Genomic DNA, 25,548 nt, shown 5'->3' with positions numbered 1-25,548 from the left:
ACTCAGGAAGAGCTATTTTCTCTTCATGACCATGAAGACACCTTCACAAGGCCAAAATGATGGCTTTATTACAACCCATATATAACTGACCTTCGATTGCATACATATTTAATAGGAGAGATATGACGTTGGTCTTTGATCCAAAAAAAAGTCAACGAACCAAAAGCTACTCCAAGTCAAGCCCACGAGCCACGTTCCGCCCCACCACAACCCAACCCAACCCTGCCCGGAAAGTTTTGAACCAACCCAAACCTAAGTTCATGTGAGATTTTTCACCACAGAACTTGGATCGATGCTCTTAGGCCAAGTTCATACTATCAATGACCAATATTATAAACTCCCTCTTGAATTTAGGAACGATCCTTCAACGATCGATCCTTACAACTCTCTCTAAGATAAAGATTACACAATATTCATAATGATTGACTGCTAAACACAAGGAAAGCTAAGGCTAAATACATATGCCCAATGACATAAAAGACCCTAATTGAACCCACTAATTACCAAACTAATATGATACCGTACCATATGTAGATATAAGAGAAGCAATAGTTTGACAACAATCGAGAAGTGGCACCATTTTCAACTATAGAACCCCACCATGTTGAAGCCATCTTAAAATCTAAGTGCTTTGTTGCATAGATGACCAAAAAAATCACTAACCCAAGCAACCATTCAAGCCTCGCCACCAACAAGGAGCCCCAACGTTCCCAAACACTACAAGAAAAATGGGAATAGATGATAGAGCATTTATGATAAAAATCATTGTATCACAAAACAATGACAGATTTGTGATAGAAAAACGGTCTATCAGACCATTAATGATAGATTTGTGATAGAACTTCTGTATATCGCGAATAGATGATAGTCTTGTGATAGACGTATGATATAAGTTTTATCTATCAATAAAATATGATACATTTGTGATAGAAATTATATCTATCACATTTTTTTTGATATAATTTTAATATTCACCATATTTTGACCTAAATTTTAATTAATATTTTATTAGACAAAATAAACCAAACTCTACGTTTTGTTAGACAAAATAAGCCATATATTCATAATATTTATTAAAAAAATAAAGTAAACGGTGCGTTTTGCTGACCTAATACAACTGTTGCCCGCCTAGTGTTTCTAATTGTTTGCTCAACTCTCTCGCGATTCATTCTCACAACTCGCAAGACCTAAATTGGAAATCGAAGTCGCAATTCACTCTCAACTCTCAAGACCGGCCTGAAATCCAACGCCATCGACACTGTTAACACCATCGACGGAGCGACCCTCTACGCATCTCCGCAACTGTTTGAAGATCAAAGCCACTGAAATTGGAAGCCATCGACGGGTGACCCTCTACTCACCCGCGATGAATCTTGCATTCCTAACTCAGGTACGTGCATCCTCTTCTTTCCTTTTACTCCACTATGCATTTTGCTTTTATTTATGATTTTTGTTGTGGGTTTTTTGCGATTCCAGATAATCCAAGACGAGTGGACACCATTGACATAAAAAGAGCCCTAGCCTCCACTATAGACCGTTGACACCCCATAGAAGCCTTCAAACCATATACGAACCAGCCAGGTGATTATCTTATTATTTTGTAACTGCTTATTGCCTTCTGTGTTATAAATTTACCTACCTTTTCTCTAGTTAATTTTGAAAATATTTGATGTGGTATTTGAGCTATCCAAAAAAAGATAAAGTTTAAGGTAACAGTGGGTATCTGAATGATGTTAGGAAGGTAGTCAATTGCTTGCTCTGTTTGTTGTGTGTTTTTTTTTTTTTTGTGGAACTGAGTTTTTGTTGGGTGGCCAAGGTCTTGATGTCACTCAAATTTTGGTTTTCTTGTTAAAGTTACTGTTATTGTCAAAAGATGTTACTCAAAATTGAATACCTTTTTAAAAAAGTAATTCTTGTCTCATTTTTTCCCTCCTTTATGTGTCATGATAAAAAATTATTGATTTGGAACTCTAATGGATAAGGCTTAGATTGAATGTAGTAGAACATCACCTAAGTATGATAAAGGAGTTAAAGATTTCATGAATTTTGCTGTTGAAAATGCCAAGGATGCTAGCGTCATTAGATGTCCATGTTATAAATGTAGGAATCTAGCCTTTCTCCCTACTAAGAAAGTAACCAAACATCTATTTTGGAAAGGTTTTGATGTGGCTTATAAACCTGGACGTGGCATGGGGAAGATATTCATACCACACCATCTTGTAATGTAGATTTTTCGTTTGAGTCTATGGACTACAACGATGGTAACACAGTGGATATGGTGAATGATACTTATAAAAATTGTTATGGAGATCCTAAGGCATTTAGGGAACTACTAGAACAGGCTCAGAAACCTTTGTATCCAGGATGTACAAAATTCACTAAGTTAGGCACTTTGGTGAAGTTGTTCAATATTAAGGGTAAATTTGGGTGGTCTGATAATAGTTTTACCGAACTGCTGAGTTTTCTGATAGAATTGTTGCCTGAAAACAATGACATTCCAGAATCCATGTATGAGGTGAAGAAAACAATGTCCGCTTTGGGCTTAGAATATGTGAAAATACATGCTTGCCCAAATGATTGCATACTCTACCGAAAAGAGTATGAATGGCTTTCTGAATGTCTTACTTGTGGTTTATCTAGATGGTAGAGTTGACCAATATAGGAATGGTGTACCTGCTAAGGTCTTATGGTACTTCCCACCATTCCTAGATTTAGGCGTATGTTTCAGTCATCTCAAACTGCGAAGGACTTAACTTGGCATGCAAATGCGAGGGCCATTGATGGTAAGCTCCGACATCCGACTGATTCACCATCATGGAAGCTAGTTGATGATAAATGGCCTACATTTGCATCAAATCCTGAAAATCTTCGTCTTGCCCTTTCAGCTGATGGATCAATCCACATAGCTCTCTTAATAGTACATATAGTTATTGGCCAGCTCTTCTTATAACATACAATCTTCCGCCATGGTTGTGTATGAAACGGAAATTTATGATCTTGTCCCTATTGATTTCTGGTCCTCAACAACCGAGCAATGACATTGATGTGTACTTAGCTCCTTTGATAGAAGATTTATAAATTTTGTGGGATGTTAGGGTAGATGCTTATGATGCCAACAAAAAGGAATTCTTTAATTTAAGAGCTATGTTACTATGGACTATAAATGACTTTCCAACATACAGGAATTTAGTGGGTTGCACCGTTAAAGGGTACAATGCCTGTCCATATTGTGGTGTAAACACACTCAAATATAGACTGAAACATAGAAGAAAAAATGCATATATGGGTCATCATCGGTGGCTTCCTTCTAATCATCAATTCAGGCACTAAGCGAAAGCCTTTGACAACACAATAGAGCATGACCAAGCTCCGAAATCGTTGAGCGGTGAGGAGATTTTACAGCTAGTTGAGTATATTAAACATGAATGGGGAAAGAGCAACACTAAAAAACGCAAAAGGATAGACAATGATGAACGTGTTTGGTGGAAGAAAAAATCCATATTCTATAATTTAGATTATTGGAAGTACTTGCTAGTGCGACATCAATTAGATGTTATGCACATCGAAAAAATGCGTGTGAGAGCATATATGGAACACTGTTGCACATTCCTGGAAAGACCAAAGATGGTCTTAAGTCAAGGAAGGATTTTGTGGCAATGAAAATTAGGGACAAATTAGCACCATTAGTAAAAGGTAAGCGTACCTTTCTTCCTCCAGCTTCTTACACATTAACTAGAGATGAAAAGACAAGCTTTTGCAAAACTTTGAAGAGTATCAAGGTTCCTGATGGGTATTCGTCAAACATCAAGAATCTTGTGTCAATGAAATACTTTAAACTTCAAGGCCTAAAGTCCCATGATTGTCATGTTATTATGCAACAACTTTTACCCGTTGCACTTCGGTGTGTTTTGTCAAAGCATGTCAAAGATGCTATTATCAGGTTTTGTTTCTTCTTCAATTCCTTGTGTGCAACTGTGGTTGATGTGTCAATATCGGATAAATTGGAGATGGACATCGTAGTGACTTTGTGCTTGTTGGAAAAATGTTTTCCTCCATCTTTTTTCGACATTATGCTTCATCTTACTGTGCACTTAGTCAATGAAGTTAGACTTTGTGGTCATGTCTATCTTTGTTGGATGTATCCTTTTGAGAGATACATGAAAACCCTTAAAGGTTATGTTCGAAATCGTAACCGTCCTGAGGGATGCATAGCTGAGAGTTATATTGCGCAGGAAGCAATAGAATTTTATGCCGAATACATGTCAAACATGTATATTGGTGGGCTGCCAGCTGGTCATGTGCAAAAGTTGTCAATTGACAAACCATTGTCTATGGGAAAACTAGAGAAAGTAAACCAAACTTTACTAGATCAAGCACATTTATACATTTTGGATAACAGACAAGAAGTTGAACCATACATTAGGTAATCTCTTCAATTTTCTCCATGTAATGTAATCTGTTTGCATAATATCTATATTGGATAACATGTGTAATGTATGATATGTTCAATTCCCTTTAGTGAACACGTGGAATGGCGTAGAACTTGTCATCCACATCAAAATGAAAAATGGTTACAAGAGGAACACAACCGTATCTTTGCCGATTGGATAACTGATAAGGTTATGCTCAACATTTGTGTTAATTTCAGTATTCATTTAACTTGTTTGTTATTGCTCATTAAAAAAAATAATGCTCACATACACTCCGTGCTTATTAGGTGTATTCGTTGATTGAAAATCGTATTGCTATATCGGATACCTTACGTTGGATATCACAAGGCCCTCTTCCTTTCATAGATAAACAACCAGGTTATGATATTAATGATTTTCACTTTGTAACATGTGATCGAGAGTCAAATCGAGTTACTCAAAATAGTGGAGGAACTCTAGTTGCGAAAGCCATGCATGTTGCTAGTTCTAAAGATAAAAATCCTATAACATGTGACATGACATTTTATAGGGTTATAGATGAGATATGGGTTGTTGACTACCATTTGTTAAAAAATCCTGTGTTGAAGTGTGATTGGGTTCAAAATAGGGGTGGTGTGAAGAAGGATGAACATGGATTCATCTTAGTAGACTTAAACCGGTTAGGGTATGAATCTGATCCATTTATATTGGCTTCTCAAGCCAATCAAGTGTTTTATTTACTTGATCAGATTGAAACAAAATGGTCTATTGTATGTCATATGCCCAGTAGAGGTGATCCCTACCAAAGAATTGAAGATGAAGTCTATTACAATGCTGCTAAACACCCTCCATTTTGTTCTGATTTACCAATTAATGCTTTTCTACATTCTGTAGATGGCGACCAAGAAATATTCACACGAAATATTGAAGAGGGAATTTGGATCGAACGTTGAAATATCATTATATAAAACCCTGTGGCAGTGAGTAATCATTAAATGCTTAAATATTTTATTGTTTAATTGTGTGTTTTTTGCATATGTTTGTGTGTGATGACTTTTTTCTTTTAATTCTGTGTCGTGGCTTAAGTTCTTATGTTATTTATGTTTTACAATTTTCAGGTGTAGTTAAATGGATAAAAGAAGTGGTACTTTTGACGACGAGGATAATTTTGAGGTTGCATATCATGATAAACTGCTTGACCATGAAGACGATGAAGACGAAGACGTTGAAGATGCTGATGTTGAAGTTGAATTTGTTGAAGGTGATAATGTTGTAGGTGCTGATGTTCAAGGTGCTGATGTTCTAGGCGCTAATATTCCAGAGAGCAGTAACCCAAAAAGATGTGTCAATAGGGGTGCCAGTCAGAATAAAAAATTAAGAACGACGAAGGGGAGGATAGTGGTACAATATAATTCAATGGGAGTTCCCGTAGGTGATGAGGCCACTGAGCTAGGTACATATCTTGGAGTCTTGGCTCGTACTTCGGTTTCAATCCTCGAAAAAGATTGGCGTAAAGTGTCATTTGAGATAAAGGATCGCTTATGGGAGTCTGTTCAGGTAAAGTTCAACATTACATACTCTGAATAGGCAACCTGTGATGAATATACATCATTTATTTATTAGTAAACTTCACTTACTAACTCTCACTTCTATTTTGTTATCAATGATTATTAGGAACACTTTGTTGTTCATCCTAACAGTAAGAAGACACTGTTACAGTCAATTGGGCATGCATTTTGTAACTTCAAGTACGTGCTGACAAGAAAGTACATCATGCCATTCATTGGGGATTGGAAGTTTCTATATACCCCCATTGAATATCCCTAAATTAAGAAAGTTGTTTGGAGAGAGTTTGTCAATAAACGTTTATCTGATGACTTTCAGGTGTATATCTTGAACTTAGAATTGATTCATCACTTGTTCATATATGTTTTACATATAACAAGAAATAACTAATATGTATGTTTTACTACAGAGAGTCAGTTCTACGAACAAGGGGAAAAGGGTCTTATATAAGTTCAATCATCGACTCAGTCGAAAAGGATACGTTGGTTTGATGAAAGATGTGGTAAGTTGCTTTCATGTTATACAAATTTAATTATTTTAAGAGATTTTATTTAATGCATTAAAGTAATGTAACCTGTTTATCCATCAGTGCTCAGAAACCGGTGTTTCTGAAGATTTAGTTGACAAAAGTGAACTTTGGAAGAGAGCTCAGAGAATGAAAAATGGAGGATACGACCCCGAAACTATAGACATTGTTAATAAAATTGTGAGCAACTTAAAGATACTTCAATATTGTCCTTTACATTAATGTGATAAAATATGACTATTTTCTTTTTTATGTTGCAGGAGAAGTTGAAAAAGGAGGCTGAAGAAGGGTCGTTGAAGTCAGATGGAAGTATGATGTTTGTGCCAACTGTTTAAGGTTGTTGTATGACTCTCTTTTCCCAAATAGGAACGGAATGACACAATTTGGATTCATATGTCCGAGCACGGTGTCATCACCTGGTGGTGTTCTAGAAGCCACTCGTAATCGCAGAATAGAGCGTTTGTGTTGGCGTCTGAAAAGGGCCAGTTCTTATTTATGCCATACAATCCCAGGTCTGAATTCAGTGTTCTTATTTCAATTTTCATTCAGTTTAGCATGTCTTTCATAACTGATGATTTATAACATAACTGTTGGTTTCTCTATTACTTACTTACTTTCTTCTTCTTCTTTTTTTCTATTTTAATTTCCATTGGATTTTACTTGTGATTGATATGGTGAAAAAAGAAGTGTTTTTTTCTGGATCCTATGGGGCAAGATAATCTTGATCATGATTTGGAATATATGATTAAAGCGTATGCATTCTTTCTATTTGATCGCATTCTTATTTTTGGTTTGTTTCATTATATTTTAGATATTTAACTACATGTACTTTAATATACATACAGCTGCATGACAATGTACACAGCCGTGGTTAGTAAGGAAAGATGGAATTACAATGCTAAGATGAGATTTGTGAAGGTAAAACAAATTACCTTAAGTAAATATTGTGTGCCTATTACTTTAAGCTAAAGCATGTTATATTTCTAACTATCATTTTCTTGTTTAACTATGAATAGATACCCACACAACCAGGAAATATCAAATGCGTCTATTATGTGATGCGATATATGAAGGACATAATAGCAGACATTAGTTTACTAATGAATGATGTAAGTTATTGATGAATGATGAATAAGATTTCATACGTTTGGTTTATATCATGTATAACATTGTTTTATAACTTTGATGGCTTTTATGTTGTGCCTATCAGTTCAATGGAAAGACGGTGTACACTCAGGCTAAAATCGACGAGGTTCGTTTGGAGTGGGCTAATCATTGTTTTGAAATCATCAACGCATCACCAAAACGGTTAGTACAAATTGCGATACCATACATCGATGACTTCTTTAGCAAAAACTTGAGCTGCTGGTGGATTCTTGTTTGAGATAAACCTTGCTTCGTTGATGTATTTAAATTATCAGACTATATATCTGAATTGAGGTCACCCTTTGAAACATGCAAATGCTCTAGTTGGGTAACTAAAGTTCTTTCCTCTGTGCAGTGATTGAGGACCTTTCTGGGAATGGGAGGAACTACTGCATTTCCTTGGCTAGGAATGGTTTTCTTCTTTTTTTGTTTGTGAAAAATGATAAATTTTGATAGGTTGCTGGAAATTGTGTCTTGTTTGATAGGTTGTTGCGAATTCTCTCTTGTTTAGCATGCATGGAATTGTTTTGATCTAAAGTACTTGAGATATAAAGTTTGGGAATCTGTTGCTTAAGATGAGACTTTTTTCCTTGTATTGAATGTTATGTAATATTATGTAGTATATTATAATGCTTTTGGATTCAATTTTATATCCAATTTAATTTTAATTTCAATTTCATATATCAAATCTGTAAATGAATTTTAAATACAGGAATAAATAAATAAAATTTAAAAATTAGTATTATTTAAAAATAATTTTTAATCTCTTGACAGAAAAAACCAATCACAAAATTCTGTCACAAAAATATTGAATTGAAAATTTTGGCGCCAAAATCAACTAATTTTCGCACCAAAATTAAATGAAATTTTTTAAAAAAATATTTCATTTTCCCCCCATAAAATCAAACTTAAAAAGTCAATACCTGCAAAAAAAAATCAACTCGCGCCAAAATATTAACCGAAATTAATTAAAAAATTAATTTCTTGGTGTGATAGATTTATGATTATTAAATTATGTCATTAATGCATGATAGAGTTTTTTTTTTGTCATAAAAAGACGACAGTGACATACATGATAGAAACGAACTCTGTCATGCACCCCCTTTTATGATAGTGTTTTTCTATCATTTAAGGCTCGTTTTCTTGTAGTGAAAGTGACCATAAAACAGGTTGAAAAATGTTTTTGATTTGCATCATCCTCATTAGTAACTCCAAGATTCTTCTTTTGTGTTCAATCTCTCTACCCATAACATGTCAAGCATCACAACGTTTTCCAACCTCTATGACTACCATGTTCATGCCAGTCATTCCTAGGCCAAGAATACCTCCAGGATCAAAGATCAAGACTATCTTTTTACCAACACCTAAACCTTCTTGCAACCTATGAGCTCCCCCTTTAAGCCCACAAGGCATTACAATGTAGACCTCTTCTCCACACCCCTTGAAAGCAAGCTTGCCCTCAAGATTGCAGCCTTTAAAAATGTCCTGAAACAGGACATACTTTCTTGCAAATGGCAAATGCTCGTTCACATAATTATGAAGGATAGTTGAAAAATGCATCAGCCATAACATGCACCGGTTAAGAGCCACTATCCAAGGTCTCTTGGCCAACAACCTGCTTGAAAATTCCAAGGTGATCTCGTTTAAGGACATAGTCAAGGGCTTGCAAAGGAAGATTGCCTGCAACTCCATAATCACAAAGATTGCTTCCTAACGTCACTCCATAAGAACCTGCAACCCTCATAATTGGGCCTGGATCCCATTCAATCACTCTCCAAAAGCACTCAACTTGATTGGAATTTGAGTAGAGACAATAAGCAATTGACGAATGATATTCAACTTGCTGATAGTAAGAAGGCTTTTCATTTCCAAAAGATCCATGACCAACTCAAAACTTTCAGGATTTGACTCAGTTTTGTACTCTGGCATGTCTATTTTCTCTCTTTTTGCAAACTCATGTAATAGATTCTTGTAAAGGCTAGGGTCACCAACTTGAAAGTCATCTTGTGACAATGACATCAAGGTGAACTTTGCAACAGCCTGCTTTGCTTCCTTCAAAGTTTTGAACTATTCTGGGCTCTCGAACGTACACCCACCAATTGCAATAGTGGCCTTAAAATGGCTATCATGAGGTGCACCTTCAATTTGACTTGAATAATAAGCATGTATCAGCAGCTGATTTTTGTAGTGTAGATGATATACACTGGATGAACTACACGTGCATGTCCATGCCAATAGTTTCTCTATCTTGACAAATCTTTGAGCATGGAAGCAAGGTGATGACACGATATTAAGAGAGAAAAATTAAGTTGGCAATTTAACATTGGCATTCTGTCGAACATGTTATGGGTGCAACAAAAACTATCCCATTGTACATACAAAAATTCAGAACACGAGATGAAATGGTAAATTCCAATTTTCTCGTTGATACCTGGATCCCATTTCATCTGTATATGCCCCATATCCTTCGCAAATCCCATTTCCTCTGTTGCTTCTCCATTCTCCAAAATCTTGGTGCTCAGGACCTAACCTTTAAACTCTTGCCTCTTGCTATGTCTCTATGTCTTTGCACTGACTTGATTCTCTTTGAGCTGATTTTCCTTCCGACCTTATTTATGGCACGTTCTCCCTTTGCCAATCTTCCTAATAGGCTTCTGGATTTTCTTGACAAGCCTGTGCTTCCGTCGTTCTTGCCAAACTCCTTTCTTTTGCCAACCATCGGAAGGCAACTCTGAATCGGGAGAGGTAGACCCTCCTTCCTCAATTATGAAACAGTTTGGGCATTCAAAATCCCCTTCTGCAATAGTTTGCATCACAGACGAAGTCTCCACGGGTTCGATCTGAACGGTCCTTCACCAACATTCAGTCGAGTATGGGACGTAGCCGCAGCCAAGCGGCTGGTCCTCAAGTCGAGAGCATGGATTTGGTCCCAATTTTTTCGCAACCGAAGTTATGAGCTTTCCATACACTTGACCATCCTATCTTCCATACTTGGCAACACCTTACAAGTACAGGCCATGAACCTCCAAGAAAATCGAAACTTTCCTCTGATACCAAATGGAACATCCTTCAAGGATTGATCCTTACAACTCTATATAAGAGAAAGATTACACAATATTCATAATGATTGATCGCTAAACACAAGGAAAGCTAAGGCTAAATACACATGTCCAATGATATAAAGTACCATAATTTAACCTATTAATTATCAAACTAATATGATACTGTACCGAATTCATTATTATCCAATGTGGGATTGGTTTTCCACACCAATTTCCCTACTTTTATGTGGATAATTTTAAAATTATTTTTTTATTCACCCGATATCAGTTTTTGCAATGTAAATATATTACGTTCATCTATGTTTGTAGATGTGCATATTCAAACTCGGATCCGCCCCGATCAACTTGTGGGTCCCTCATTTATTTATGCCCAAAAAAGGGCCCATTGCATAGCCTATATCCAACATAAGCAGCCAGGGTCTGGGACTACCTCCTGACTGCAATACAAAACCTGTTAAAAGCCCAAGATGCTCTAATCTTGATCTGTGCATAAAGAAGCTCTCAAATAATTTCAGAAGGAAAGGTCTGAAAGAACTTTCGAGGCCATAAGTAATAGGAGCACACCTTGGAGTGACTTGCTTCATCAGTGAGCAATTTCTTTGGCGAAGGTGTTGTCTTACTCTTGTAAATCCAATCACACAGTTTCCTTCAAGCCATGGCCACCATGGTGTCATGTTTTCTCCAACGATAACACTAGTCATACATAACCAAACATACATAAGTGTCCATAGACACATGTGGCATGCCACATGTACACACTGACATGGCAAATTGAAAATGAGAAATAAATTGGTGGAACGAAACTCAATACAAAAAGAATCCCTAAAAATAAAAAAGGAGAGATACATTTCTCTCACTTTTCTCATGTCTCTCTCACTTCTTTCTTCTCTCCCTCTTTCCCTTCTCTCTCTCAACCAATCTCCATCTGCAATCTTTCTCTCTCTCCAACCACTCTTCACCTGCAAGCTCTCTCTCTCTTCATCTTTTGTAGATGGTGTCGTAGATCTAGTGACGAGAAAGACGACAGCACTACTGTTACATGGTGACGAGGAAGCCGTGGAGAAGCACTACTGGAGGTTGGGGGCGGTCTTGAAGATCTATAAAGGTGAGACCTTTTAAAGCAAGGGAAGAGAGTGTCAAATTTTCAAAAAATTTGATTTTGTTTGGGATTCAGTTTGTAAATTGGAGGCCATATATTATGTAATTATCAACATAAACAATGTAATCAAGGCCATATAGTGTGTAATTATCAACCGAAACAATGTAATTAGGACATGTGTAAATTGATATAGTCATATCTTCACAGTTTGGTTTGTTTGGGTTGGTGGGTTGTTGTTTTTCTTTCTTGGCTGGTTGTCGGTTTGTTTATTTCGGATCTTCCATGTTGTGGGTTTATTTATTTGGGGTATTTCATATTGTGGCTTTGGTGTTTGGAGTCTTTGATGTTATGGGTTTTTTTTTGTATTTGGTGTTTGTGTTATTTTTGTCTCAGAGCTAGTTGGGGTGCTCCTCTTTCTCTGGACATTCAAATCTCTATTTGAACTAAATAATTACATTATTTCAATGCGTAATTACACAGATAACTTTTAATTACAAAACAAATGAATAATTACATTATTTCAATGCGTAATTACACATTGATATTTTCAATTACATTATTGTGATCATACTTACACAATTCACAATATATTGCTCTAATGTCGCAATTAAAAATTATTTTCTCAAATCAAATCTCTATTCGAAGTAAATAATTACATTATTTCAATGCGTAATTACATTGATAACTTTTAATTACAAAACAAGTGCATAATGACATTATTTCAATGCATAATTACGCATTGATATTTTCAATTACATTATTGTGATCATACTTACATAGTTCACAATATATTGCTCTAAGGCCGTAACTAAAAATTATTTTCTCAAAATTATATAACAATCTATGGAATCATCAAAAAGACTGAGTTCAAAACATACAAATATCAATGTAAATCCAATTTGTTTTCTCCTTTGATGCACTTGACAATATATATGTAATTCTTTCTCTGAAAGTTCAAATCTCTATTCGAAATAAATAATTACATTATTTCAATGCGTAATTACAATGATAACTTTTAATTACAAAACAAGTGAATAATGACATTATTCCAATGCGTAATTACGTATTGATACGTTCAATTATATTATTGTGATCATACTTACACAGTTCACAATATATTGCTTCAATGTCGTAATTAAAAATTATTTTCTAAAAATTATATAACAATCTATGGAATCATACAAAAGATTGAGTTCAAAACATACAAATATCAATGTGAATTTAATTTGTTTTCTCTTTTGATGCACTTGATAATATATATGTAATTTCATTGTTTGCAAGTCCAATTACACTTGATAAACTTATAATTTTTGATTATATTGTCTTAATTATATCTTATAAACAATATGGATGATGACCAAACACCAATGGATAAATTACATTATTTCAATTTGAAATTACACATTGATAATTTCTAATTACATTATTGTGGTCATACCGACACATTGATTTATGCATTAGCATGACTCTCATGGAGGAGAGAGAAAAAGGTACATTTAGCTTGCAGATTGTAAGTTAGTAGGAGAGAGGGAAAAAAATAAATTTAAGTTGAATAAAAGTATGAGAGAGAAAAGTAAAAGATAAGTATGATAGAGAAAAAGTAAATCAAAGTTGATATTTTGAAACACGTGAGAGAGATCATGATAGAGAAAGTGTACATGCAAGGTTGTCAAAATCGGGATCTTATGTAAGATCAGTGGAATACATGCAAAATCGAATCGTGAAATCGTAAGATTTTATAAAATTTAAAAAATAAATGTAAAATAATATAATTATTTATTTTTAAATAAATAATTAACATGATATAATCTACTATAGGTTATAGGTAATAAAAAATTAAAAAATGTTATTATTATTTATTTATAGACATGTTAATATTTCATAAAATTATAATTATTTAAGACCTCCAGAGAATTATGAAAAACAAACACAATAATTGTGCACAATCATATCATGTTCATAAATTAGAACAAATTTTTCAACAAAACTAGGATTAGAAACATAAGCACATGATTAGTATACCACAATCCATAAGATCGGGTAAGATCAATAAAATAATAAGATCGGGTAAGATCGATGGATTTTATCAATTTTGGGATTTTACATCGATTCGAATCGTTTTGGTTACTTAAGATCGTACGATCTTACGATCAAAATCGGGATTTTGACAACCATGTGTACATGTCTCACAAAAGAAGCGGGAGTACCGAGAGGAAGAAGCAGGAGGAACGAGCGGGAGTAAAAGAAGATGTTAGGGTTTTGTCTAATAAAATATCTACCTGACATCTGATGTATACAGCCAGGTAGATTATGGAGTTTTATGGATCAAAATATCTATGGAAGATTAACATTTTCTTTTCTCCAATTATGGAACACGCATTTGTCTGATACCTCGCATTTTATCTCCTTTCCATCCCATCAATTACATCTGGCATTGAATGCGCCGTTTCCTGTTATTTCCATCAATATTCCACTGACTCCAATGAATGGAGACACCACCCATTTGAAACCTCATACTAATTCAACCTAATTGTGGATCATTCTTCACGACTTGATGGGTAGTGCATGGGCTTGATTGGAGGGGAGAAGTGGAGAAGTACACGAGTGAAACATGACCTAACTTGGGTAAGTTTCGTAGTAAATGGTGTTGATTATAAATCAGCCAAATGAAGGCTTGACTTTTAAGAGGTGGGGGACATATCATAAATAATGGCAGTAACTTGACTCATGCGGAAATAACAAAGAAAGATTAAATCAACGTTTAAATTGAAACAAAGAACACTACCATTTGAGAGGAAACTCTTTAGGGTTTCAATATACTTCTTAAAATCAGAAGATAATGACCATTAGGGCCGGCTACAACCCTAAATGGATGAAAAGCGCAAAAAATATATAAAATTACTACAATTCCCCTAAAACATAAAGCAACTCATTTAATTAAGACCCTAAACAATGAAATTTCGTAAAACTAAGGTGGGGTTAGAGGCAAGTGGCGCCTGGTTTTGCTCAACACGTCGTTCCGCTTCAACTAACCGAATTTCGTCCAATTCTGATAGCGTGACAATTTTCTATCCTACTAACCGATTTTATTATAAACATGACAACTAGTCCTATATCATACCTCTATTCAACCATCGACAAATGATACATCACCAGTTTGGTCCACGCATTGAAAAGACTAGAGAGGGTACAGTATGACCGAGAACATATATGGAAAAAATATTACAAGGGCTAATGAGAGTTTTGTCTATGCTATTATGTTGAAGTCGTTTGTGGTTTAGATTGACAAATTAAGGAGTACATACGTACAAAACTTTGCATACACCCACCCAGTGCTACTATATGCATTCATCAGTGGATAGTTGAATTCATCCTCATACTCATAGCCTGATCGATGAAATGTCACTAGGCATATAAATGGTGTGGCCCACATTGATCCACTGACAAAAAACTTCTATATAAATCCAGTGACTGACTGCTCTCCATATCAAATCAATATTTGCTTAACCACTTTTAATTTAATTTCTTTCAGCAAATTTTGGTTGAAGAATGAAGGTGGTCTCCAATAATGATGTTGTTTCTATGGGAGTAGCAATGATAGTGGTGGTAATGTTAGCTACCCAAATTCACATGTCACAGGCAGTGACATGCAACCCAGCTGGGCTGAGCTCCTGTGCCCCGGCGATCTCGTCGGGAGCGGCACCGTCGAGGACATGCTGCAGCAAGTTGAGGGAGCAGAGGCCATGCCTTTGTGGGTACCTAAGGAATCCCACTCTCAGGAAGTTTATTAATTCTCCCAATGCTAGAAAGGTTTCTAGCTCCTGTGGGGTCCCCTTCCCTAAGTGTTAAAGCCAAACTTTCTTTATACATATACATATGAGTATTGGGTGTGTGTGTGCGTGGTTTCGAAGGATATGAAAGATGGTAAATTAGATATATAACTCATGCTTTAATGAATAAGATGTTGTTCATCATGGGTTGTTTCATTTGTGTCCAACATTTCAGTCTATTGTAATTTAGTCATGACTTTTTATGTCTATTTTAGGATATACTGGTTTCTATAATTCGGAATAGATTCTAGAACATGTGTTTGGCTAGAGATTGATTAATAATAAACCGATTATCTAATCTTGAATTGATTCTCATTGAAGTAATTTATTCCATGTAATGAATGACCTTATATAAACCATCGGTGTATGAGATACTATAAACAACAAACAATAAAGAGAGAATTTTATAGTAGTTTAGTATTTTAGTCTTATAAGAGACCTTGGTGAAAGTATTCTACTCTAAATGTTCGGACGCCTTGTCCAGCTGTTCGGATAGATCATAAAATCTACACTCACAAAGACTTTTTAAAACATTGTTTTCGCGAATCCCATCTTATTTCTTCGCCCAATTTTGATCCAAACTCTCTCTAAACCTCATTTTCTCTTTAATTCTTCTCTCCTTCATCCAAGATCATCAAGAAAGATAAGATTCTTCTTAAGTGGGTTATTTTCAAGTTGGGTTGTGGATTTCCTCTCTATCTTACAATGATTTTCATTCTCTCGAAGTTTTCTCTCAAAATTCTTCTCTCCTTCATCCAAGATCATCAAGAAAGGTAAGATTTTCCTTAAGTGGGTTATTTTCATGGTCTGGCAGGCTATTACATGAAATTTATACCAAGATATTGGAGGACATGTCAACCATTGTATCAATTGAGTAAGAAGGAGTGGAATTGATGTAAATCCAGACCCTAACCACCCACTAGAAAATCGGTTGACTAGTGTTAGGATTGACCCACTTATATACTGCAACTTGGAACCTAAATCCACCGATGTGGGATTCACGAACGATGTTCACATCATTTACACCCTCTACGACACACCGCTGCTACCCCTCCGGGCCCCGACTGACACGTGTTTTCGAAACCTGCTCCGATGTAAATCCAGGCCCAAGCCCAGCAACAAGTAGGCCCCAACTACCCACTAGAAAACCGGTTGACTAGTGTTAGGATTGACCCACTTATGTACTGCAACTTGGAACCTAAATCTACCGATGTGGGATTCACGAACGATGTTCACATCAGGAGTTCTGTGGCTAATGATGCTTTTGATCTGATCAAGAAGACAATGACATCTCCTCAAGTTTTGACACTACTAGACTTTTCCCAACCATTTGAAATAGAATGTGATGCTTTTGATACAAGGATTGGTGTTGTACTACAACAACCATGGAAGCCTATTGCCTTTTCCAGCCACTCATTAGGACCAAGAACCAAGCATTATCTACATAAAAGAATGAATTGATGGTCATTGTAGTAGTTGTGAAGAAGTGGAAAAACTACTTACAAGGTAAACATTTTGTGATCAAAACAGATCACAATACCTTATTTCCTTGATCAAAGGGTTGATACCCCTTTCCAACAAAAATGGGTGGTAAAATTGTTAGGCTTTGACTATGAAAATGATGTGAGATTGAACTTTGTAAGTCATCCTCCGCTAGAACGCACACTCTTCCCTTAAAGTAAATTAACCCATTACGTACCTCATAGTCGGTCATAGATTCTGGCCAATTCTCAAGCTTTTGAAAAATTTCTTGGCACTGAGTGTTGTTCTTTGTGCCACATCGTAAGCTGTCCCAGATTGGCCAATTTGGTCCCGAGATAGCATTCAAAACCGGATTGTCCTCCCGGTCGGTAGTGAATTTCGAACTCATAACCCAAGAGCTTAGCCACAAACTTTTATTGATTCAGGTAATGATGCGCTACTCTAAAAGGTGTTTCAATGGTCATCCATCAATGAATATCTTAAATTTTTTTGCAAGCAAAGACGGTCTCCACAGTTGGATAGCTTCAATAATAGCCAACATCTCCTTCGCATAAACCGACCAGAACCGCACCAATTCCAACATCACTTGCATCAGTATGCACCTCAACTTCTGTCTCAAAGTCCGACGTGGCCAGTATATGAGTACAGGCTATTGCCTCTTTGAGCTGAACAAAAGTCTTTTCCCCTCGTTCGGCCACTGAAAACCTCCTTTTTTCAACATGTCCATTAGTGGTTTCATAATTATACCATAATGTTTGACAAATTTCTGGTAGTACCCAAATAAGCCTAGAAAACCTCGTAAAGCCGATATTGTGCTTGGCTTGGGCCAAGAAATCATGGTCGCTATCTTCTTACCATCGACCTGAACACTCTGATGAGATATTATATGGCCAAGACACTCTGTTTCGTCTTGCACAAACGAACACTTAGATGGTTTAATATGAAACTGATGATAATCCAATATCCCAAGAACTATACGTAGATGGGTGATATGATCATCCCAGGTCCCTGAGTAAATGAAAATGTCATCAAAAAATACCAATATAAATTTTCTCAAATGCATGCCAAATATTGAATTCATAGCAAATTGGAAAGTTGACGGAGCATTGCATAATCCAAATGGTATTTCCAAATATTTGTAGTGACCATGATGAGTTATGAAAGTTGTCTTGTGGATGTCGTCTTTGTGTTCCCAAATCTGGTGGTATTCGGCTGGCAAATCTAGTTTGGAAAAATATCGTGCCCTGGCAAAGGGCCAAAAATTCATTCGAGGTTTGTTGATAATAAGATTTTTTTCATAGCTTTTTTCGGTGGCAGCTCATTCTTCATTCGAAGAAGTTTCATCACTAACTTCAGTTGATGGCTTCGAGTCGCTGTTGGAACTAGAACCGTGGGTTGCTTCTTTATGTCCTGTCTTTGATATTTTTTTCTTTCTTTACCCCTTTATAATCGCCCCTTTGAGGTGCACCATTTGTTCTTGGACATCTTGAATGCCCGATTGGACCTCCAAGTTGACAGTTTCGAGCGCTTCGACCCATTCCTTGTGATTAGTTGCCATCAAATGAGTCTCTCAACGAGAACACAATGATGAATCTTTCTCTAAACAGAGGTAAAGAACAAGAAGAGTTTGAGAAAAAATCTCAAGGTTTTTAGATTAATTAAATGCCTTCCCTACACGGTACATGCAAACTTATATAGTCTTATCATAGTAACCAACTTCTACTTGGAATAGTAATACTAAGCTATTTAAGAAACAACCTTGAACTAGCCTAACTACTTGCATGAATAACGGACTCTTAATACTAAAACAATTAAAGTTATTGAACTAACAAACTTCTATTTTTAGGCAAATCCTTTGCTAACTACTCCATGTGAACCAAACTCGGCTTGGTCCCTTGCTGACGTAGCATTGTCATTGGCAGTACCAGTCTCCTATATGCTAGGCTGTATGGTATCTGACCCAATCTCTTCATGTCTATTCTGCCCACGTCTCTCTTTCATCTTCAACCTTCGAGCTCGATTATAAGCATTCTAGGGCAATAACCCTTTTACTAGCATATATTGTAGACAATATATGCTACAATACATGTTATTGTCAAAATTGTCCACCAAACGGACCCTTTGACCCTTTTGGGCAATCAACCCAGTTACATGACATACAAAAGTCGACTTTATACTGATGTGGACTATAATTGCCAACATGGAAAGTAATTTATTTTAAAAAATGCCACATTATTTTCTTCTATATTTAAAAATCCTAAACTCTAATTTCATCTTCTCTAGCCTTTGATTTCCTCCAACCAAACCTCCCTCTCTTCCCTGTGTTCTTGCCGTTGATATTCCTTTTGAAATCCACTGGTTCTACAATAATCCAGCACTATCCTCTCGTACTCCTCCTTGACGGTAGTCCGGGCCTGGCGCTTCTTTGCCTCCTCAGAACACTCAGGAGAAAATAAGCCAAATCAAGGAACCAATTATGAAAAGTTCTTCAGATAAACCCATTACAGTTATGTCAAGGGACGATTGAAAACAAAATTAAAAACCTAATGGGATAAAAACTCCAAATAGCTTTATTTCCATACTACTCTTCCTCTGTTGTTGCCTCATTGCTCTTCTTCTCATGCTTAAGCGCGTACCTTTGGTAAAGGTGTGGCGATGCTTCTTCGGCTTCTTGAGTCCATTGTTGTAGCCTTGCGTGACTGGTTGTGAGCTGCCTGATTCTTCGACTTGGTCATTCATAATCTCTGCTAAGGTTTCGCTTTGATGGAAAATGGAGGAGACAAGAGGATCGGCTCTTGTGGAAAGAGGATCACAGCACGCGCTGTTTCGCGAAAAAGTTTTGAATTCACTTGTTTTTGAGCCAAAACGGCCCCAACTTGTTTTGAAAACGACACAAGAGTTTGGGGAAGTATAAAAGTGCATAAAATAGGGTTTTGGGGAGTTCTTGGAGGCTGTTTTTCATTCTACCACCATTGGAGAGCTTGGAGCCACCATTGAAGCTTGGAGAAGAAGAGGGTCTATAAGGGGATTTTCTCTCTCCTTTTCTATCCTAGTTTCTATGGTTGATTTCATTTGTTTAATGATGTATTTTGCTTCCATGAGTGGCTAGATTTCTTACTAGGGACTTAATGTAACCAAACTTTGAAGATTCAATAAACTTGGTTTCCTTATTTCTTGATTTCTCTCTCTCATTTGATTGTCTATGGGTGTGATTAATGCTTTTGAATGTTTGACCATCATTCAATTGATTTGTTGCCTAGATTGAGACCGGAAGGTGATATCTAGGGTTTGCCTCAAGCCATAGATGACTTAGGGTGCATGAACCATAGGAATATAGGTTTGTGACTTATGCAATTGCTAAATGATTTCCATAGTTCTTAATGGGTTTTTGATATATTAATCCGATTGTTAGGAATAACAGCGATTTATGTTGAAAATACGTTTGATGTATCTAGGAATAGAACATTGAATAGGTTGGGAAATCGATTGTCATTATAGAGAGAGGAATTAGGGATTAAGGGACCAAGGGAAGTGAATTGGATAGGTGAGGTGACGTTAAGTACCTTAGTGCTTTCCATCCTTGATTTCATACTTGTGTTTGATTTGTCTTTGTTCTTTTGTTTTAGTTTAGTTTAAAAACAAAATCAATCTCGAATATGTTTCCCCAATTTACATAGTTGTTACTAGTTTGACATTGATCTTGATTGCCAACACATCCCTAGTGGAAACGATAATTTACTCATCTTTTTATTACTTGTACAATTTGTGCGCTTGCAATTAAATCCATATCAAGTTTTTGGCGCCGTTGTCGGGGATTGAGGCAATTGTTTTTTGTGTCAAATTAGGTTTTCAATTGTGTTAATTGGTTTTTATTTTTCTGCAGAAATTCTTTCTCTTGTATGAGCTTGGGAAGACGTTCTATTAATCCGGAATTAATTGCTATTGATTTGGAGATTGAAAGGACTCTTCACAATCTTAGACGGGAGCTTATTAATAATCAAATGGAAGGCATGGGAGACAATCAAGGAAGGGGGAATGTTGGTGATCTTGGTGGAGCTTTAATTGTGAATGATGGTAATGGTAATGGTGGAGGTGGTAATGGAAGAAATGGTGATGAAGCGGTTGAAAACCCTCCTAGGCAATTTGATCCTCGCTCTCTTGAGGATTGTGCTAAGCCTACCTGGGATACAAATCCTTCAAGCATCCGCTATCCTCCTATCAATGCTACTAATTTTGAGATCAATCGGGCTATCATCAACATTATCTCTAATTTGGTGGTTTTCTATGGTCTTCCTAATGAAGAGCCCAATGTCCATCTTCGCTCTTTCTTGCATGTGTGCACTATTTTTGGGATTAACGGAGCTTCTAAGGATGCTATCTTGTTGAGGTTATTCCTATTTTCTTTGAGGGACAAGGCTAAGGGATGGTTGATGTCCTTGCCTCCCAATTTTATCACCACTTGGGATGAGATGGCGGAGCAATTCTTGACGAAATTCTTTTCTCGGGGCAAGGCGGTGCAAATTAGGGCGGACATAATGTCCTTTGCCCAAAAGGATATTGAATCATTTTATGAGGCTTGGGAGCGCTTTAAAGGAATTATTCGAAGTTGCCCAAATCATGGCCTTCCAGAATGGGTGGTGTACCAAGCTTTCTATAATGGGTTGTGCATGCATACTAAGGAGACTATTGATGCGGCTGCTGGAGGTTCTTTTATGACCAAAAATCAAGAGGATGCTCGGGAATTACTTGATAAAGTGGCCAAGACCACTAACTCTTGGTCCTCGGTGAGGGGGAATCCAAAGCAAGGGGGAAGTTGTAGAGATGATGAAGTTATGTCTACCTTGGCTATTATGGCAAAGAAGATTGAGGCATTGATGCTAAATCAAGCTCATGGGGTACATGCTATGCAAAACACACATTCTCATATGTCTCGTGCTTATTGTTGTGGACATCATCCTACGGGGGAGTGTCTTATTGCTTCTTCCTCTAACTCTAGTGAGCAAGTGAATGCCATTGGTGGAGGCAACTTCAATCAACCCCGCAATGATCCTTATTCCAACTTCTACAATCCGGGATTTAGGAATCACCCCAACTTCTCTTGGAGCAATACTCAAAATGTGCAAAATCCTCAACATCTAGTGCAGCCCCAAGAGAAGAAGAGAGATATTGATGAGATGTTCTCAAAGCTAGCCAGAGGCCTAGATACACTTACAACTCATACCTCCCAATTTATGACAAGGACGGAGCAATACATGAGTAAAACCGATGCTACTCTATAAGCTCAAGCAACTTTGATGCAAAGTTATGGAACTTCCATCCGGAATCTTGAGGTACAATTGGGGCAAATAGCTAACAATTTGTCATTTAGAGAAAGAGGTACCTTGCCAAGCCAACCGGAATTGAATCCAAAAGGGAAGGACAAAGAGCAATGCATGGCAATCACTCTTCGGACTGGTAAGGTGGTTAAAAATGCTTCTGATCTAGATGCTGAAAAGGCAAAAATTTTGCAGGAGGAGGAGAAGTGCAGGAAAATAGGGGAGAACAAAGCTGAAAAATGTCCAGAGACAATTTCCGATCAATCGGAGGGGGTTCCCGATCGATCGGGCCTCCTTGGTAAAACTTTACCCGAGTGATTGCAGCCAGCTCCTGTGAAAATGAAAGATGTGCAACCACGATATGCAATTGAGCCCGATTGGCCCAATAGTTCTCTCCTTGCACCTCCAATCAAACCTTATGTGCCTCCAATTCCATTTCCTCAAAGGTTGAAGAGCATTAAGAAGAATGATGATCAATTTTCTAAATTTTTAGAGGTACTCAAGAAGCTTCAAGTGAACATCCCCTTTGCCGAAGCTTTAGAGCAAATTCCTTGCTATGCCAAATTCATGAAGGAGGTTTTATCCAAGAAGCGGAGATTGAAGGAGCATGAAAAGATACAATTGACCGAAGAGTGTAGTGCCATTGTGCACCGGAAGCTCCCAACTAAGCAAGATGATCTGAGAAGTTTTACAATCTCGTGCACTATAGGTAACACCTTGATTGAGAGATCTTTGTGTGATATTGGTGCTAGCATAAATTTGATGCCATTGTCGGTTGCAAAGCAAATTGGAGTGAAAGAAATTAGTCCAACCACGGTGTCTTTGCAAATGGCGGATAGATCTATCAAGTATCATGTTGGCATGGTGGAGGATGTTTTAGTGAAGGTGGGTGATCTTATGTTCCCGGTGGATTTTCTTATCTTGGATATGGAGGCCAATCCCACTACTCCCATAATCTTGGGAAGACCATTCTTGAGCACCGGGAAAGCTTTGATAGATGTTGAAAAATGGAAGCTTACTTTGAGAGGTACGGGAGGTGATCAAATCACTTTTAAAGTGTTTGGCAATAGAAGACAAGAGGAGGTTTCTCAACAATGCCTCCAAGTGGAGCATATTGACATGGTTATCCCCGACACTCTTAAAAAGGAAACTCCATATATTCCGGTGAAAGTTTTCCTAGGCCAAGACTCCAAAGTGAAGCATGAAATTCCCAAGGCAGCCACCCAAGCTGAAAATGATGTATCAAAGTCTCATGTTGAAGATCCCAAGGAGAAGAAAAAGAAGAGCAAGAAAAAGAAGAAGAGGAAGACCAATAAAATGAAGAAAAATGTCTATTCTAAGGAAATGGTGGTGATGAAAGCTTATGCTCCTTGCATGGCACCTAAGCAATCAAATGTCAATCCTAAGAAGCCATCAAGGGGAGTATACACCACAACCCTCAAGGATCCCGGTTGAATTCACAAAGGGAAGTCGGGCTGAAGACTTTAAACCAAGCGCTTTTGGGAGGCAACCCAGGTTTTATTGTTCTATCTCTATCTTTTTATTTCTATTTTCACCTATTCCATGCATTGAGGACATTGCATATTTTAAGTGTGGGGGTGGGAATTTAGATGTCTCGTTTTCGTTAAAAAAAAAAATTTAACTTCAAATGCCTTGTGCCATGTCACTCTTGAGTGTATTTGGATGAATTTTGTGATCTTTGAAGCATTGATGGATCTTGCTATGGACATTCTTTCCAATTGAGTTGTTCCTATCTTGAAAATTGTTTTGTCCATTGTGCCTTTGTGAATATGGAACACTTGATTGTGGGGTATGAAATATGACCTGACTTTGGCATTTGTGGGTGTTTGAGATCAATTTGATTCTAAGTAGCACTACTTGAGTAATGAAAAAGAGAAAAAAATATATAGAAAAGAAAAAAAAATAGAAAAGAGAAGAACAAATTGTGTTTATAAATAAATGGTTTGTAATATCCTGGTCTAATTTTACACTATTCATAGTATCTTATCGTGGTGGTTGAGGTGGAGTGAACCTCTGTGTTGGTGAATCGGTATTTGAAGAGAATAAAATTAAAGTGTGAATAAATATTTTAATAAATGGGGAATTTTAAAATAAAATTTTTGGAGTAAAAATTACTTAAATCAGATTTAAATTTGATTTGTTATGAATTTTGAAGTAAATTGTAACAATTTAGTTGGGGGTGTTTTTGACAGGTGGGTGTTTTTGATAAGTGAAAATTGTATAAAAGGAAACTTAAAAAAAAAAAAGTCTTACGCATTTTCTTCTCTTCTTCCTTTTCTCTCTCCCGTACATCTTCGTTACTATTCATTTTCTGAGTTCGACGACGGTGAGCGACACCACCGGTGTCAAAAGAAGCATATTGACGAGACGAGTCTAACCCAACTTGAATCACGTCGATCGGAGTTGTGGTTAGGGAGATATCGGAGTTTGAAGTTCCGATTTCCTCGGATTTCTTTTGGTCGATCCGACTGATTCCGGCAACGGTTTGACGTGTTTCAGGTACCTATGAGTTAATCTCATCGAGTTCTTTAATTTGATATAAGATTTGGCAGGTTTGGGTGGTCGGATCGCCGGCGATGGGGTTAAATGGGTTTCCGGCGAGTTGACCGAGTCAGGCCGAGTTGACTCAGTTGACCGGCGAGTTGACTCGGCTGGGTACTATTTGACCCGATTTGACCCGGTCGGGTACTATTTGACCCGATTCGGTACTATTTGACCCGGTTACTATTTGACTATTGACTTTGACTCGGTTACTATTTATACGTTGACTTTGACCAGTACTATTTGGCCGTTGACCATAGTTGACCGACCGTATTTTTACAGTATTTACATATATCGTGTTTTTCGGTGTAGACGGTGGTCACGGTTGAGATTCGGAGCGGGTTAACTTTTGGAGTTAGGGGTTGTCTGGGACGCGTGCTTGGTTTTAGCACTCTGATTTTCAGGTAGGGGTTTCCATACTCTTGCATGTGACTTTGGAGTTCCGGTTTTACAGACTCTGGTGATATTATGGTTTTGTTGGTTTCCGGGGGTGGAAATACGACCTGTTTGTATGTTGATTTATATTCTCTGTTATACATATAACTATTGGT

The 25,548-nt window shown here is 37.0% G+C and overlaps 1 protein-coding gene and 1 non-coding gene across 2 annotated transcripts; one reads left to right on the top strand and one right to left on the bottom strand.

Annotated features, from left to right (window-relative positions):
- The first annotated feature begins 15,288 nt into the window (after positions 1-15,288).
- Positions 15,289-15,950, top strand: LOC120006556 (non-specific lipid-transfer protein 2-like). Its single transcript, XM_038856619.1, has one exon. It carries the CDS (start codon positions 15,358-15,360, stop codon positions 15,655-15,657), a length of 300 nt encoding a protein of 99 aa, XP_038712547.1. The 5' UTR covers positions 15,289-15,357; the 3' UTR covers positions 15,658-15,950.
- A 5,688-nt stretch (positions 15,951-21,638) lies between these two features.
- LOC120006754 lies at positions 21,639-21,744 on the bottom strand. Its single transcript, XR_005470093.1, has one exon. It is a non-coding gene; the product is annotated as a small nucleolar RNA R71 (small nucleolar RNA).
- Positions 21,745-25,548: the final 3,804 nt, after the last annotated feature.

This window comes from Tripterygium wilfordii, chromosome 9 (genome assembly GCF_013401445.1).
Source record: "Tripterygium wilfordii isolate XIE 37 chromosome 9, ASM1340144v1, whole genome shotgun sequence".
Lineage (NCBI taxonomy): Eukaryota > Viridiplantae > Streptophyta > Magnoliopsida > Celastrales > Celastraceae > Tripterygium > Tripterygium wilfordii.
This window is presented reverse-complemented; position numbering and strand designations above follow the sequence as displayed.